Source organism: Oncorhynchus tshawytscha, linkage group LG07, assembly GCF_018296145.1.
Source record: "Oncorhynchus tshawytscha isolate Ot180627B linkage group LG07, Otsh_v2.0, whole genome shotgun sequence".
In the NCBI taxonomy this organism is placed as follows: Eukaryota; Metazoa; Chordata; class Actinopteri; order Salmoniformes; family Salmonidae; genus Oncorhynchus; species Oncorhynchus tshawytscha.
In genome coordinates, this window is record NC_056435.1 from 45,152,581 (window position 1) to 45,170,385 (window position 17,805).

A 17,805-nucleotide genomic window follows, 5' to 3' on the forward strand; every position below is an offset into this window, starting at 1 on the left:
CACACACACACACACTCACACACACACACACACACACACACACACACACACACACACACACACAATTCAAGGGAAGTTTAGTCAGAGTTCGATGAAGGATTTTACCGATTTTATTTTAGAAAGGGCTTGATTGAGCATCGTATTCTTCACTAAAACATTTTTCAATGATGCACCATTATTTAGCAGTGAATTAATTCAAAATGAAAGACAAAAGTGAAGACTTCAAATAACAACATGCTTGAGAAACAACATGCTTGTGAAAGCAGGGGGATATTTCTCCTCTCACCCTGTTATCTCTACAGCCACTGCCCGCTGTAAGAATCCATCTCTGACTGGCTTGTGGTGTCATCTGCGGAGGAGAAGACAGACATGAGCTGCAGAACAGGCCTGACTTGAGACGACCCCAGGGTAAACTGACATCAGACTGTGGATGAGATGAGATGGAGAGAGAGATACAGTAGGTCCACCTTTATGATGCTGGAGGTATTGGCGTTTCTGGAATATCTCCCTCAGTGCACTCAGGACCAGGTCAGACTCTACAGCAGAGGGTGAGCCCACCTATTATACGTACACACACACAATTGTATCAACCTCACATCGCCGTACATTGGACATAGTCTATGACTTTGATTGATATGCCCCAGTCATGTTCTCTCACCGGTCTGAAGCTCATGGTCTTTCTGATCCTCTCAGCGAGTGCCCCTGCAGGTGGAGGGGGGGCGGGCATAGAGGGAGGTTGGGGGACCCAGGGTGGGAGAGGGCTCTTGGAGACATCTCGAGAGCTGACACTCCGTGTGAGGGGGGACGGGAGAGGAGGCAGAGGCCCCTTCCTCAGGGCCAGGGAGGTGGAGGTCCCTGTAGCTCTGTTGGGTAAGGTCTTAGAGGCTGGACCTATGAGAGACACCAAAACAATTCTGTCCTGTGTTCTTCAGTCTTGGCTCTGGAGACACACAGGGTGGGTGCACAGGCTTTTGTTCGAGCTTAGCACTAACACACCTGATTCAACTAATAATCAAGGCAATGCAAAAGATGATCCCTCTTAGCCAGCAGGGGGCCTACCTCTGTTGTTCATGTCCCTGCTGTCAGCCTCCACGCCCCCCAGACTGTAGATGAGGCTGCAGATTACTTTAGATGTGTGTCTGTCTGTCACATCCCCCTCATTTTGTCTCTCCATCCTGACCAGCTTCCTCAGAGCAGGGTCCAGCTCTCTAGTCTGCACACAGGTGAGGATGATGATGCATGTGACATTACAATAGCATTGATGACTGTGATATAACAGATATAAATGTGCAATTAGAATTTTATGAATTATTCTATGATGATCATAATACGCTGTCAGATCAAAACCTTGTATTAAAAGCAATTACTCTCATCAATGTACTCTGTACATTTCATGGCTCTAGGACCAATGAAATGTGTTCAAAATACCTTCTAAATTTCGTTATTGTTAATTGGAGATAAGAGGTTTTCATCCGACAGCTACATAATAATGGTTGTGTTATGGATGTGTTAAAATAACAGTGGTGTCAGGTTTGTGCTCTGGGTCCACTCTCACCTGGGACTCCTGTCTGTGGAGAAGAGAGAAGATTAAATCAGCCATTTGTCTTTTACTCCATTCTAATGCAGCATCATAAAATATCTCTAATAGTGAATTGTCTGAGTCTGTCTGAGCTCAGTGTGCAGATGTACTATATTTCTCACTCTGACGCATATAGAGATGGAGTGCTGATCTCAGATCGGCTCTGTTCCTGTTCACAGATACAGCCTGAGGAGAAGTCCACACTGCCAGTATGGTTCATCTGCCCACTAGCTCTGTCTGAGAGAGGGGGGAGAGAAAAAGATGGGGGGTTCAGCAAAAGAGAGCAACATATAAAATATTATGGGAGAAATAGAGTGAAAGACCGAGACAGAGAGATGGGGGAAGAGGAGACAAGGGAGAGTAAGAAAGAGAAAAGGACTGGCTTGCCTGAAGCTGAGTGAGCTTATTATAATGTAAATGTAATCTGAAGTGTGTGTGTTTCTCTCCAAACCTGGGGCTTGTTGGATCTGTCTCTCCACGGCTGCACAGAACCTCTCTGCCTCTGCCTCATCTGCAAAGTTCAGGCCCGCCTGGCAGTCCTAAACAAACACACACAGCCAGTGTGGGAGGTCATCAAGGACCAGAACAATAACCTTTTCAGAGCTATGCTATTAGCCAAAGCCTTTTTAGAGCCAGTGCTATTATGAGCATGTTACAGAACCAACCAACCAATGAACTCACATAACCCTGTTGTAGGCCTAACCCTAGCCCCACACCCTGGCTCAACCCTAACCCTAGCCATTAACCTAACCCTAACCCCAACCCTAGCATAACCCTAACCCTAGTCTCAACACTAACCCTATCACTAGCTTAATATCCACACACTGGCTCAACCGTAGCCTCAGCCCTAACCCTAGCTTTGTGTCCATACCAGGCTCAACCCTAACCCTAAACATTAACCTAACCCCAAACCTAGGATAACCCTAACCCTAGCATAAACATAACCCTCAACCCTAACCCTATCACTAGCTTAATATCCACACACCGGCTCAACCCTAGCTTCATGTCTACCCCAGGCTCAGCCCTAACCCTAAACATTACCCTAACCCTAGCTTCATGTCCACATCCTGTTTCAACTCTAATCCTCAGCCACCACAACCCTAACCCATTTAATAGCAGAATATTAATTCATTTAATATGCCCTTAAAAGCTGTTCCATGAGCAGATTTGTTGCTTTGGTCATCAGGATTGAAACATAATTATAGAGTTCTGTTTGATAAGGGAATAACTTAACTCTTAAGATGTGATTTCAGGGCATGTCACTTACATTTGCAGGGAAGGTGTGGAAGTAGGGGTGGGGTGCAGAGTATCGAAAAGGAACATACAGCTCCTGTTCCCACAGCAATTTAGATCTCTGGTAGGTTAAAGGAGAAAGAGAGTAGGTTAGATAATTAAGTGTACATAAAGTTGATTGGAGGTACACAAGACACACTCCCCACCTCTCATCATGAGCCGCCGGGCTGTTACCAAGAACCACATACCGGATTTTTAACAGGGTCGTTAGCAAATTAGTTTTCATAGTATTTTCTGCAGCTACCTAGCTCAAATTCTAGATGTCGGATTAAAACGAGACCATAGCATCCATGAAGTGACCATTAGACTTTTAAAAAATTGTATTGACTAAATTTGTAGGTGCAAAAGTTTTATTAAACTGATAATTTATCTCACAATTACATTTCTGTCCATTAAGAAACAACATTGTGCTACCTTTTTGTAGCATTTCTGACAATGCTAACCATTTTTTTTAGCCAAAGCTCAAAGTTTTAACACTGTGTCGGTTGCTTGGCAACAACACAGTTGCTTGAGTCAGGCTGCCAGTCATAATAATTATATATGCAAACACATCTAGGCTACTGTAGATAGCTAGCTATATGGTGGTATTCAAGCTGAGGTCAATCAATAAATACAAGCAGATATTTTGATTAGCTACGTAGCTATCTAGCTAACGTTACCTAGCTAGCTTGTACAAAGTCAAGCAGCTAGCCTCTGTAGCTAGCTAACACCAGTCAGCTGAAAGCTAGCGAAGCAAACAGGCAAGTAAAAGACGCTTGCCAATGAATGTGGTTTTATTTTGATTAGTTATGTAGCTATACCAGTCAGATTAGAACATTGGCATGCTCACTAACCAACAAATGAGGAAAGCTACTTAGCTATATTTTTTTTCAAGTAAGGTTTTCATATAAGGGTGAAGTTATATCATGTGCAAAGTGCTTAGCTAGACACTTGTGTGTAATTGGAGAACAAACAAATAAGCTAGCAAACGTCCTTGGCTGCTATGATAACGTAAGACTGTAATGTTAGCTAACGTGTATAGCCAGTTCATGCGCCACAATATCATACTTTCTTACACAAAACATAGCTAGGTAAGGTTAGTTACGTTCTGTTTAAAACCACCAAACTTTGAGAAACTGCCTTGCTAATCACATTAATTTGCATTGCACAGACCAAGTTACAGTAAGGATCGTACCCTTTTTTCAATTTTCGCCTAAAATGACATACCTAAATCTAACTGCCTGTAGCTCAGGTCCTGAAGCAAGGATATGCATATTCTTGATACAATTTGAAAGGAAACACTTTGAAGTTTGTGGAAATGTGAATGAATGTAGGAGAATATAACACATGAGATCTGGTAAAAGATAATACAAAGAAAAATCATTCATTTTCTATTTCTATTATTTTTTCAGAATCTTTGAAATGCAAGAGAAAGGCAATACTTTCAGAATGGAGTCCAGGTGTATTTAGATTTTTGCCACCAAATGGCAGCAGTGTGTGTGCAATGTTTCAGACTGATCCAGTGAAGAATTACATTACTGCACAATATTTTGTATCTAGTCTGCCAGGAGTTAGCCCAAATGTGCCGAATTGGTCAATTGATACATTTTCAAGTACATAACAATAGAGAACATACAAAAATGCTATGGTAATAAAAAATGTAAGTTTACACACTCCCAGGAATGTCATACATGATGGATCATTAGCTTATACACTAACTTTCACACATCTAGATGGCCGGACAGGGTGCAGAAATACCGCACGGCCATCTAGATGTGTGTCTTAGTCTAGTCTTCTTCTTCTCTGTTGCATTTCAGAGGGTCTTACCATTTTGTAACATTCAGCTCACGCTGTCGGTCACGCTGGTCTGTATTTAAATTGCAACCATTTCAACGTGTAGCCACCACTTTCTGGTCTGTTAGTTTTAAACCATTTTACACGCCAATAGCAACCCGGCAATGTACTGGTCTCAATGGTTGATTATTCAGGGTACAGCTACAATCACTTTACACGCCGGCAGCAACCTGGCATGTTTTGGTCTAGTAGTTTTAAACCATTTTACATGCCAGTAGCAACCTGGCAATGTACTGGTCTAATGTACATTTCGTTAGCAGTCCTTTTATGCACTCTGTAAAAAAGAGGTGTCCTGTTGGCATAATGTCAATGCTCACGTCAATTATCTCATTTGGAAGGCTAAAAACATATGGCTGTCTTTTCACAAATAGTTTCATATTTAATCATATAAGTTTTACAACATTTAGATGTAAACCTAATCCCTTGAATGCGTACACCTCCAGAGATGCAGTTATACCATCCTTAATGATATCATAAAACTACAACTGATTTGACATGATTATTGTTTGGAGCCCCACTAACCATTTCCCAAATTATTTATGTTAGAAATATTGTTTCAACGTCCAATCTTTTGATGTTAAAGTATTGCAAAGTCTCTCTCTGTTGTAACACTCAGACATTCCAGTCTCAATCCTGCAAAGGCAAGAGAGAGAGAAAGTTTACGGCCAGTCGTTAAGTCACACAACCGGCCCAACTTCCCTCTCTGGTGGGAGAGAGGGGGGAGCTCTCTTTGATCCTCACCCATGAGGGAAAGTCATAACAGGGGATACCTAGTCAGTTGTACTACTGAGCACATTCAACCTAATGTGTCTCCTGCATTTAACCCAAACCCTCTGAATCAGAGAGGTGCGGGGGGCTGCATTAATCAACATTAGCATCATTGGCACCCGGTTGTTGTTGGGGATTAAATACCTTGCTCAAGGGCAGAACGATATTTTTTTTTCACCTTGCCGACTCGGGGATTCTACCCAACAACCTTTTGGTTACTGGCCCAACGCTCTTAACTGCTAGGCTACCTGGGTGACATGTCTGGTGGGTATGCAGTGACATTTTCAGCTTCCAGGAATTGTGTACAAATCCTTGCGACATGGGGCTGGCTGTGCATTATCATGCTGGAACATGAGGAGATGGTGGTGGATGAATTGCACGACAATGGGCCTTGGGATCTCATCAGGGTATCTCTGTGCATTCAAATTGAAATAGATAAAATGCAATTGTGTTCGTTGTCCATAGCTTATACCTGCCCATACCATAATCCCACTGCCACCATGGGGCACTCTGTTCACTATGTTGATATCAGTGAACCACTTGCCCATATGACACAGTACACTCTGTACTCTGTCTGCCATCTGCCCGGTAAAGTTGAAACCGCGATTCACCTGTGAAAAGCACACTTCTCCAGCGTGCCAGTGGCCATCGAAGGTAAGCATTTTCCCACTGAAGTAGGTTACGATGCAGGACTGCAGTCAGGTCAATACCCTGGTGAGGACGACGAGCATGCAGATAAGATTCCTTAAGACAGTTTCTGACTGTTTGTGCAGAAATTCTTTGGTTGTGCAAACCCACAGTTTCATCAGCTGTCAGGGTGGCTGATCTCAGATGATCCCACAGGAGAAGAAGCCGGATGTGGTGGTACTGGACTGGCGTGGTTACACGTGGTCTGCAGTTGTGAGGCCGGTTGGACGTACTATCAAATTCTCTAAAACAACATTGGAGGCGGCTTATGCTAGGGGAATTAACATTCAATTCTCTGGCAACAGCACTAGTGGACATTCCTGCAGTCAGCATGCCAATTGCACACTCCCTCAAAACTTGAGACATCTGTGGCATTGTGTTGTGTGACAAAACTGCATATTTTAGAGTGGCCTTTTATTATCCCTTGCACAAGGTGCACCGGTGTAAAAAACCATGGAAATTAAAAACAAAAATATTTTAAGTGAGAGGTAGGCATTGTTCTGAAGCCAAACAATAAAGGACATTCACATGAGCACAACAATGTATATTTCACCCATGCTCTACCAAGGTTTTCCTGCACACAGCTTTGACCTACTACAGTAGCTACAGTACCAATCAAATGTTTGGACACACCTACTCATTCAAGGGTTTTCTTTATTTGTAAAATAATAGTGAAGACATCACAACTATGAAATAACACATATAGAATCATGTAGTAACTAGAAAAGTGTTAAACAAATCAAAATATATTTTATATTTGAGATTCTTCAAAGTAGCCACGCTTTGCCGTGATGACAGCTTTACACACTCTTGGCATTCTCTCAACCAGCTTCACCTGGAATGCTTTTCCAACAGTCTTGAAGGAGTTTCCACATATGCTGAGCACTTGTTGGCTGTTTTTCCTTCACTCTGTGGTCCAACTCATCCCACACCATCTCAATTGGGTTGAGGTCAGGTGATTGTGGAGGCCAGTCCATCTGACGCCGCACTCCATGACTCTCCTTCTTGGTCAAATAGCCCTTACACAGCCTGGAGGTGTGTTGGGTCATTGTCCTGTTGAAAAACAAATGATAGTCCCTCTAAGCGCAAACCAGATGGGATGGCGTATCGCTGCAGAATGATGTGGTAGCCATGCTGGTTAAGTGTGCCTTAAATTCTAAATAAATCACAGACAGTGTCACCAGCAAAGCAACCTCACACCATCACACCTCCTCCTCCATGCTTCATGGTGAGAACCACACATGCGGAGATCATCCGTTCACCTAATCTGCGTCTCACAAAAACACGGCGGTTGGAACCAACAATCTTAAATTTGGACTCATCAGACCCAAGGACATTTCCACCGGTCTATTGTCCATTGTTCGTGTTTCTTGGCCCAAGCAAGTCTCTTCTTATTATTGGTGTCCTTTAGTAGTGGTTTCTTTGCAGCATTTTGACCATGAAGGCCTGATTCACGCAGTCTCCTCTGAACAGTTGATGTTGAGATGTGTCTGTTACTTGAACAGTGTGAAGCATTTATTTGGGCTGAAATGTCTGAGGCTGGTAACTCTAATGAATGTATCCTCTACAGCAGAGGTAGCTCTAGGTCTATTCTTATAGTGGTCCTCATGAGAGCCAGTTTCATCATAGCATTTGATGTTTTTTTGCGACTGCAGTTGAAACTTTAAAAGTTATTGACATTTTCTGTATTGACGGACCTTCATGTCTTAAAGTAATGATGGACTGTCATTTCTTTGCTTATTTGAGCTGTCCTTGCCATAATATAGATTTGGTCTTTTACCAAATAAGGCTATCTTCTGTATATCCCCCCCACCCACCACCACCTTCCTTGTCACAACACAACTGACTGGCTCAAACTCATTAAGAAGGAAAGAAATTAAAATAAAAAAAAAGAAGAAGAAAAACACCTGTTAATTTAAATGCATTCCAGGTGACTTTAAAAATAAAGAAAAAACCTTGAATGAGTAAGTGTTCTAAAACTTTTGACCAGTAGTGTATGTATACATTGGTAAGAAATGGTATGTGAACCCTTTGGAATTACCTGGATTTCTGCATACATTTTACATAAAATTCGATCTGATCTTCATCTAAGTCACAACAATAGACAAACTCAGTGTGCTTAAACTAATAACACTCAAATTATTGTATTTTTCTTGTCTGTATTGAATACATCATTTAAACATTCAGTGTAGGTTGGAAAAAGTATGTGAACCCCTAGGCTAATGACTTCTCCAAAAGCTAATTGGAGTCAGGAATCAGCTAACTTGGAGTTGAATCAATGAGACGAGATTGGAGATTTTGGTTAGAGCTGCCCTGCTTCATAAAAAACACTTTCAAAACGTGAGTTTGCTATTCACAGGAAGGATTGCCTGATGTGAACCAAGCCTCAAACAAAAGAGATCTCAGAAGACCTAAGATTAAGAATTGTTCCCTTGGATAATGCTGGAAAGGGTTACAAAAGTATCTCTAAAAGAAAGTCCACAGTAAGACAAATTTGTCTATAAATGGATAAATGTCATTACTGTTGCTACTCTCCCTAGGAGTGGCCGTCCTGCCAAGAGGACTGCAAGAGCACAGCGCAGAATGCTCAATGAGGCTAAGAAGAATCCTAGAGTGTCAGCTAAAGACTTACAGAAATCTCTGGAAGCCTCTGTTGATGAGTCTACAATACGTAAAACACTAAACAAGAATGGTGTTCATGGGAGGACACCACAAAAGAAGCCACTGCTGTCCAAAACATTGCTGTATGTCTGAAGTTCGCAAAAGAGCAACTGGATGTTCCACAGCGCTACTGGCAAAATATTCTGTGGACAGATTAAACTAAAGTTGAGTTGTTTGGAAGGAAAACACAGCACTATGTGTGGAAAAAAAGTCACAGCACACCAAAATCAAAACATCACCACAGGCGGAGGGAGCATCATGGTTTGGGGCTGCTTTGCTGCCTCAGGGTCTGGACATCTTGCTATCATCGACGGAAAAATTAATTCCCAAGTTTATCAAGACATTTTGCAGGAGAATGTAAGGCTATTGTCCACCAATTGAAGCTCAACAGAAGTTAGCTGATGCAACAGGACACCAACCCAAAAGACAAGTAAATCAACAATGGAATGGCTTGAACAGAAGAAAATATTCCTTCTTGGAGTGGCTCAGTCAGTCCTGACCTCAACCCGATTGAGAGGCTGTGGCATGACCTCAAGAGATCGATTCACACCATACATCCCAAGAATATTGTGGAACTGAAACAGTTTTGTATAGAGGAATGGTTCAAAATTCATCCTGACTATTATGCAGGTCTGATCCGCAACTACAGAAAACGTTTGGTTGAAGTTATTGCTGTCAAAGAAGGGTCAACCTGTTATTAAATCCAAGGGTTCACATACTTTTTCCAACCATCAAGACATCAACAATTATGATTGTTTGTGTGTAATCAGTTCAAGCAGACTGTGTTTGTCTATTGTTGTGACTCAGATGAAGATCAGATCAAATTTTATGGCCAATTTATGCAGAACTCCAGGTAATTCTAAAGGGTTCACATACTTTTTCTTCACACTGTATATATCATGTTGCTGTAACTATTTTTGAGAGATAGGCCTATTGTAAATGTGTATTATTGTTGCGTCCCCATCATTATTGCAAAAAGAAATACAAGTACAAACATAACTTTAAGCTACATATTATTTTGACAGAGGTAATGAACTATCCATTCATCAGCACAGCAATTTATAAAACCGGACCATGTTTGATACACCAGTGGTTCTGAGCTTATGTTAATATTACACAGTTAAGATAACAGTTACAGAGATCAGGAATGTAGACAGGCTCTATCTACATGAGCTACTGTGTCCAAGTCACCACCACCTGTTATGTTGGATGCCTAATGACCAAAAAAGGATGTTATTATGATTATGTATTGCTAAAATAAAGGTTTAAGGAAATACAGGCATGCACCACATTACTACAAGCCAAAACAGCCCAAGCCTAATGGCATGTAAGTATAAAAGCAAAGCTCTCTTTCATTTCAGAAAAAAAATCTTGAAAAGGTAGCTTAATTGGATAATGTCATACTGGTATGTGAAGAATCCAATACTTTACCTTGTACACGGTACAAATCCCATTATTGTGGAAGCATGTCCTCTAAGAGTATGAATTAGACTTTTTAAGAAGGTTTGAATTCTAAGCAACCTGCATACACATAATTTGAAGTACATTACTAACATAGGTACTGTAGTAGGTCAAAGCTATGTACTGGAAAACCTTGGTAGAGCATGGGTGGAGTAGGAATTTTGGTACTCATTTGAATTTCCTTTTTTTCGGCTTCAGACCTATTTCTACTTCTCATTTAAAACTTTGTTTTTGTTTTTAAATAAAATGCAGTTAATAGTCATCAGTAATATACAAAAGCCTATTGTTTTTTAAGGAACCTGTGCGCTCACGGTGACTGGTAAACACACACACACACACGGAGAGAGATATAGAGATTCCATTGAGGCCTGCTCTATGGAGACTGAATAAACAGGTCAACCTGGCATCTTGCCAGAGGTCAGAAGCACTTCCTGCTTTTAGTTTTAAACCAGAGACACAATGAAAACAGCCATGACAACTTAACAGCCATAAAAAAATAATAACAAATAAAATATATTTATGCACACTATATGGTCTCGTACTATTCTGATTGCTGATAAAAAAAATCTGTAAATAAGAGAGGGAGAGAGAGAGGTAACTCCTCTGAAGGTCTGAGTGTCTGGTGAAGCAGGTGTTATGACTCGTTTGGTGGTGGTTCCTCTGACCTTGACGCAGTACACACGCAGGAAGTAGGAGTGTTGTGAGCTGTCTTCGACCAGACACACTACCCCAGAGCCCTCATGCCTCCACACCTGATGCCCAGGGAAGGACACATACACCTGGGCTACTGCTGAGACCACTGCCTGAAACGGACACACACATATACACACTCACAATTTGTAACCGGTTACAGATTAGGTTCACTATTGAACACACTAGCTCTCACAGTCTCATGACAGAATTAGACAGTTAAGATTTCGGAGTTAATGCCTGAACTTAAGGTTAGGCATTAACTCCAAATGGTTGAGGTAAGGGTTAAGGTTTGGAATAGGCATAAATGAAAAATCGCAAACAGATTGTCTATCGCTGGATTAGAATTTACAACCTTTGGAATCAGATGCTTAACCAAAAAATACTTGAAGGTAGCAGTGCTCACTGTTGCCCCTAGTGGCCGGTTTCTACGTCATCTAATACTGACTTGTATCAAGAGTGACCTTGATAGTCCAATACTGACTTGTATCAAGGGTGACCTGGATGTACAATCTATGATTGTACATTTTACACTTGTAACTTACCACTAGGTCGTGGTATTCAAAATAGATGGCATTTGTATCAACCACAACCAAATTATCCCCTCTGCCCTCACACACAGCCCTTTCACCTGCAGGGCTACACATGTGATTCACTAGGACTGATAACACTGGAAAGTACCTCAGGACTTTCAAAGATCATCACCATCCCTGACTGGATACTATATATTATTGTTTGTTACTTATTTCATCCTAATATTTTGTCTGCAAAGTTTTTAAAACCAAGGATACAATCCGCTACGTATTTATTTGGACAATGAAGCTAAATTTTTAATTTGGCTCTATACTACAGCCTTTTCGATTTGAGATTAAATGTTTTCTGAAGTGACAGTTCAGAATGTTACCTTTTTTTTTGAGGGTATTTGAATTAATATCTGTTTTAACATTGAGAAATTAATGCACTTTATGTACAGTTCCTTCAGAAAGTATCCCACCACTTTGTTGTGTTACAAAGTGGGATTAAAATGTATTTAATTGTCATTTTTTGGTCAAAATTCTACACAAAATACTCTAATGTCAAAATGGATGATGAGTGAGAAAGATGCACAAAGATCATGACCCAAATGCATGCTAACCTCTCACCAGTAGCAATAATGGGGATTAGCATTTTTGGGGGGGTATACATATTTATGCCTCTAATTTCTTCACTCATCATTATTCATGAGTCATGATTATATGTAATCATGCTAGCACCCACAATAATGTACAAGTGTTCAAAAACATATTCTATTCTTATTTACAATAAAAGTGATTCCAAAATCACACAATACATTATTAACCATTAGTTTCCATTGGGCACAACATAATACGAAACACAACTGCAAATGCATCCAACAAGTTTGTAGAGTCACAAGCCTTATGTAGTCATTGCGTGCTAGGAATATGGGACCAAACAATAAAAGTTTGACTTACTTTAATACACTATATGTGAATGTGTCCAATTATGACACCCTCAAAGGGGGGGACTAGATACAAGTGCTTTCATTTCTAAACAATAAAACATATGTAAGAAAATATCCTCAAATAAAAGGTGACATTTGGTACTGTTGCTTCATATAAAACATTTCATCTCAAATCCCAAATTCTGGAGTCTAGTGCCAAATTAAACGTTTTAGCTTCACTGTCCAAATAAATACTTAGTGAAGTGTACATGTGGCAACAGTGGGGTTGGGTGGAGAACAACAGGGAAATCAGTGAGTCCTCACTGGCCGTCAAGAGCTCAGATACATGAGAGAATGAGGAGAAATACGGAGGGATAACCAGCAACAGAAAGTGTGACCAAAGAGAGAAAGAAGGAAGAATGTTAAAGATGCCTCTAGGGGTTAAACTGACCTTACACTTGGCTCCCAGGAGAGTGAAGAGCAAAGCATTCTCACGGACCGTCAAGAGGTTGCTGAAAACTGGACATCCATACCCCCCATTGCACGCCATCCCTCACTCCTTCTCTCTTTATTCTATCTCTCTTTTTATCAGCAATTCACTGACAATTTCTGTCTATGTACCACACACTGCAGTCTCAGTCAGAGATCTAAGCTGTCCAAGTACATTTACAGTGCACAAAATGTGATTACGCTTACCGTCCAGTACATTCACTTAGTACATCCTCATGCAAATGTCTGTATGGGTATGCATGGTGTTTGAGGGACTGATGCGTATGTCAGATAAAAAATATACAGGCATAGTACTGTTTTTCACTGACACACACGTCAGTCACTTAAACAGATACACACATTTGCATGAGGAAGTACTGAGTGAAGGTGTTGTACTCCATGTGAGACCACATCTTCATACATGATGCATGCTGACCCAAACTTCCTTAAAAACAAACATTGATTTAATTAAAATAGATCCAGTAAATTGTATTTTTTTTATTTAACCAGGCAAGTCAGTTAAGAACAAATTCTTATTTACAATGACGGCCTACACCGGCCAAACTCTGACAATGCTGGGCCAATTGTGCGCTGCCTTACGGAACTCCCAATCATGGCTGGTTGTGATACAGCCTGGATTCAAACCAGGGTGTCTGTAGTGACGCCTCTAGCACTGAGATGCAGGGCCTTAGACCGCTGCGCCACCTGGGAGTCCACAAAACAAAGGCAATGATATTATTGATCAGCCTGTGGTCGGTTGGTCTAACAGCTGGAATCTCATATGTGCTGGTGACAGAACAAGTAAAGGAAAAAGAGAGAGATAAAAGCCTCCAATCTCACATCATTCTGATTACTGCCAACAGAGGACAAACTGCTGCCATCTCAATCTTGAAGGGGTCCAATTAAAAACACATGTTGACCAACAACAATGAAAAGAGGCTACAACTTTCCTGACGAGAAGATCTGACCAGGTCCAGAAAAAACTTGTAATCAGGAAAACTCCTGGCCCTGGTGATGATTGGTTCAAATAATGACCTTAACTCTTGAGCTCACAGTACTTTTGCACTGTTTCGCTATATCTATATTCATCAATCTGGCAAGAGGGCAATATTTATTTTACAATAAAGCTATGGCCTTTGACTTGCAACTGGAATTGTTTATTTACAGAGCCTTCAGAAAGTATTCATACCCCTTGACATATTCCACATTTTGTTATGTTACAGTCTGAATTCAAAATTGATTATTTTTGTCACCCATCTACACACAATACTCCATATTGACAAAGTGAACATTTGTTTTATTTATTTTTTGCTAATTTACTGAAAATGAAATAAATAAATGTATAATTTACATAACTATTCACACCCCTGAGTCAATACTTTGTAGAAGCACCTTTGGTAGCAATTACAGTTGAGTCTTTCTGGGCAAGTCTTTAAGAGCTTTCCAAACCGGGATTGTGCAACATTTCCAATATGATTATTTTCTAAATTCTTCAAGCTCTTTCAAATTGGTTATTGATCATTGCTAGACAACCATTTTCAGGTCTTGCCGTAATTTTCAAGTAAATTTAAGTCAAAACTGTAACTCGGCCACTTAGGAACATTCAATGTCTTCTTGGTAAGCAACTCCAGTGCATATTTGGCCTTGCGTTTTAGGTTATTGTCCTGCTGAAAGGTGAATTCATGTCTGGTAGAAAGCAGACCGAACCAGGATTTTCCCTGGGATAATGCAAGTGCTTCGCTAAATTACATTTCTTTTTATCCTGAAAAACTCCCCAGTCCTTAATGATTACAAGCATACCTAGCACTATACTTCAAATATGGAGAGTGGTACTCAGTAATTGTACTGGACTTGCCCCAAACACAGCACTTTGTATACAGGACAAAAAGTGAATTGCTTTGCCAAATGTTTTGCAGTATTACTTTAGTACCTTGTTGCAAACTTGATGCATGTTTTGAAATATTTTTCTGGACAGGATTCCTTATTTTTACTCTGTCAATTAGGTTAGTATTGTGCAGTAACTACAATGTTGTTGATCCATCCTTTTCTCCTATCACAGCCATTAAACTCTGTAATTGTTTTAAAGTCACCATTGGCCTGGAATTCCTCTCCGGTAACTGAGTTAGGAAGGATGCTTGTATCTTTGTAGTGACTGGGTGTATTGATATATCACCAAAGTGTAATTCATAATTTCACTATGCTCAAAGGGATATTCAATGTCTGCTCTTAACAACAACAAAAATCCACCTACCATTAGGTGCCCTTCTTTGCATTGGAAAACAACATCCACCTACCATTAGGTGCCCTTCTTTGCATTGGAAAACAACATCCACCTACCATTAGGTGCCCTTCTTTGCATTGGAAAACAACATCCACCTACCATTAGGTGCCCTTCTTTGCATTGGAAAACAACATCCACCTACCATTAGGTGCCCTTCTTTGCATTGGAAAACAACATCCACCTATCATTAGGTGCCCTTCTTTGCATTGGAAAACAACATCCACCTACCATTAGGTGCCCTTCTTTGCATTGGAAAACAACATCCACCTACCATTAGGTGCCCTTCTTTGCATTGGAAAACAACATCCACCTACCATTAGGTGCCCTTCTTTGCATTGGAAAACAACATCCACCTACCATTAGGTGCCCTTCTTTGCATTGGAAAACAACATCCACCTACCATTAGGTGCCCTTCTTTGCATTGGAAAACAACATCCACCTACCATTAGGTGCCCTTCTTTGCATTGGAAAACAACATCCACCTACCATTAGGTGTCCTTCTTTGCATTGGAAAACAACATCCACCTACCATTAGGTGCCCTTCTTTGCATTGGAAAACAACATCCACCTACCATTAGGTGCCCTTCTTGCATTGGAAAACAACATCCACCTACCATTAGGTGCCCTTCTTTGCATTGGAAAACAACATCCACCTACCATTAGGTGCCCTTCTTTGCATTGGAAAACAACATCCACCTACCATTAGGTGGCCTTCTTTGCATTGGAAAACAACATCCACCTACCATTAGGTGTCCTTCTTTGCATTGGAAAACAACATCCACCTACCATTAGGTGCCCTTCTTTGCATTGGAAAACAACATCCACCTACCATTAGGTGCCCTTCTTTGCATTGGAAAACAACATCCACCTACCATTAGGTGCCCTTCTTTGCATTGGAAAACAACATCCACCTACCATTAGGTGCCCTTCTTTGCATTGGAAAACAACATACATGTTTTGTGGTTGAATCTGTATTTGAAATTCAATGCTCGACTGAGGGACCTTACAGATAATTGTATGTGTGGCGTACAGAGATGAGATAGTCATTCAAAAATCATGTTAAACACTATTATTGCACACAGAGGGAGTCCATGCAACTTATTATATGACTTGTTCAGCACATTTTTTATCCTGAATTTATTTAGGCTTGAATACGTATTGACTCAAGACATTTCATATTTATTTTCTAAAAACATGATTCCACTTTGACATTATGGGGTATTGTGTAAAGGCCAGTGAGAAATAAATTGAAATGTAATACATTTTAAGTCCCCCCCTCCCCAGTTTTGTTTCCCCATAAACATAACAAATGGTATATGAATTACCATGCCTGGTTTCCCCAATATAGCGCCGCCGAGCCTGCCAGTAGCGCAGACTGGGACATAGACTATATGCCGGTAGGTGCTCATGATCTGAGGAGGGTAGAGGGAGAGAGGGAGGATGTAATAATATAATATTTAGTAGTTAAAATAAAAAAAGTAATTCTGATTGGGGACCTCTAGCCATACAATGTCATGAGGTACTGCCTTCATTACCTTGTTTAGGAAGCTCATTCAATCCCAGGACGGTGTCAAATGTTGAAACCGATGCCGAACTCACCGAGCAGCCTGCTAGCCTGACCAACAAGGTTGAGAAGCATAGCAGCAAATGCAATACCCGCTCATCCCCCACGCCACCTGCTGACCAACAAGACTGAGAAAAGCCATGGCCTAGCACCAGCAGCACAAGTGTAACATCACAACAAGCACCTGCACCTCTGTTACCACAGCAACTAGCAGCTGACGACCTACAGTAGGTGATGAGGAGCCAGGGCAGGTTTGTCTTACTCGGGCTGCATTTTCAGTGGGAGAAAGTGGGCTTTTTGTAGTGCCTGGTTTAAGGTCTGCATTTGGTTGTGGTACACACTATGTCATCTGAGGAGGCAATAGAGGACATTTTCAATGTGTGTAGCTCCCTGTACAATTTCTTTAGGAAACCCATGGTGGCTACACAGTACAATGGGGGAAAACAGAAAATACTTCTTGATCAGAGATGGACTGGCAACCTCACCATGGTGTCAGTCATTTTGAAATCAAGTGACAACATCACAGAGATGTTCAGTTAAATTGAATCTACTCACGCATATGGCATTGATGTGACACTTGAGGCCACAGACTTATTGAAAGCAGTGACAGAGCCAAGCTTTAAGTTCGATGCTAATATGTGTGACGAGAATTTTAACTCAACAATCACTATAACTTTGACCAATTCCCAGACGTTTGTAAGACCCTGGTTAATGAAGAATTAGACAAAGCTCACAGTCTGCAATAGAACCATCCTTTATTCAGAGAGTACTCTGAAAATCATACAATGCACATAGCCTTTTATACCACACACACACACACACACATGAACTCACATCAGTAGAAACTCCACCTCTCTTTAGGTGGGCTGTATTTTTCCAAAGTTCACATTCCTAGTTTATCACTTTTCTACCAGCCTAGCAGTTTCTAGCCGTTCCTCTCCTCCCTAGATTAGAGGGACCTTTGAAGGGGCCTCTTTCCTGTTGTCAGTTTTCAGAGTTATAACTAGGTCCTCTATAGTTCAATTGTCCTTTGTTGTGTCAACTATACATTTCTCACC

The 17,805-nt window shown here is 40.9% G+C and overlaps 1 protein-coding gene across 3 annotated transcripts; it reads right to left on the reverse strand.

Annotated features, from left to right (window-relative positions):
- Nucleotides 1–94: 94 nt before the first annotated feature.
- On the reverse strand, nt 95–16,862 carry si:dkey-197j19.6 (neural Wiskott-Aldrich syndrome protein). 3 transcript variants are annotated; one of them, XM_024427353.2, is made up of 11 exons: nt 16,719–16,860; nt 16,509–16,595; nt 10,948–11,085; nt 2,847–2,933; nt 2,031–2,118; nt 1,702–1,816; nt 1,556–1,568; nt 1,060–1,213; nt 659–891; nt 468–558; nt 95–349 (listed from the first exon to the last, which is right to left on the reverse strand). In XM_024427353.2, the coding sequence occupies exons 1-11, from the start codon at nt 16,734–16,736 to the stop codon at nt 297–299; spliced, it is 1,077 nt and encodes a 358-aa protein (XP_024283121.1). In that variant the 5' UTR covers nt 16,737–16,860; the 3' UTR covers nt 95–296. The 3 variants fall into 3 exon arrangements, with proteins under 3 accessions (XP_024283121.1, XP_024283119.1, XP_024283120.1); XM_024427351.2 differs by having other exon boundaries at nt 95–558; nt 16,719–16,862; XM_024427352.2 differs by lacking the exons at nt 16,509–16,595; nt 16,719–16,860 and adding an exon at nt 12,865–13,380 and having other exon boundaries at nt 95–558.
- Nucleotides 16,863–17,805: the final 943 nt, after the last annotated feature.

Coding starts and splice junctions, on each gene's coding strand:
- si:dkey-197j19.6 (XM_024427351.2), bottom strand. Junction 1,817..2,030: donor ACAGATCCAACAAGCCCCAG/GTTTGGAGAGAA, acceptor CCCCTCTCTCAG/ACAGAGCTAGTGGGCAGATG. Junction 559..658: donor AGACCATGAGCTTCAGACCG/GTGAGAGAACAT, acceptor TACGTATAATAG/GTGGGCTCACCCTCTGCTGT.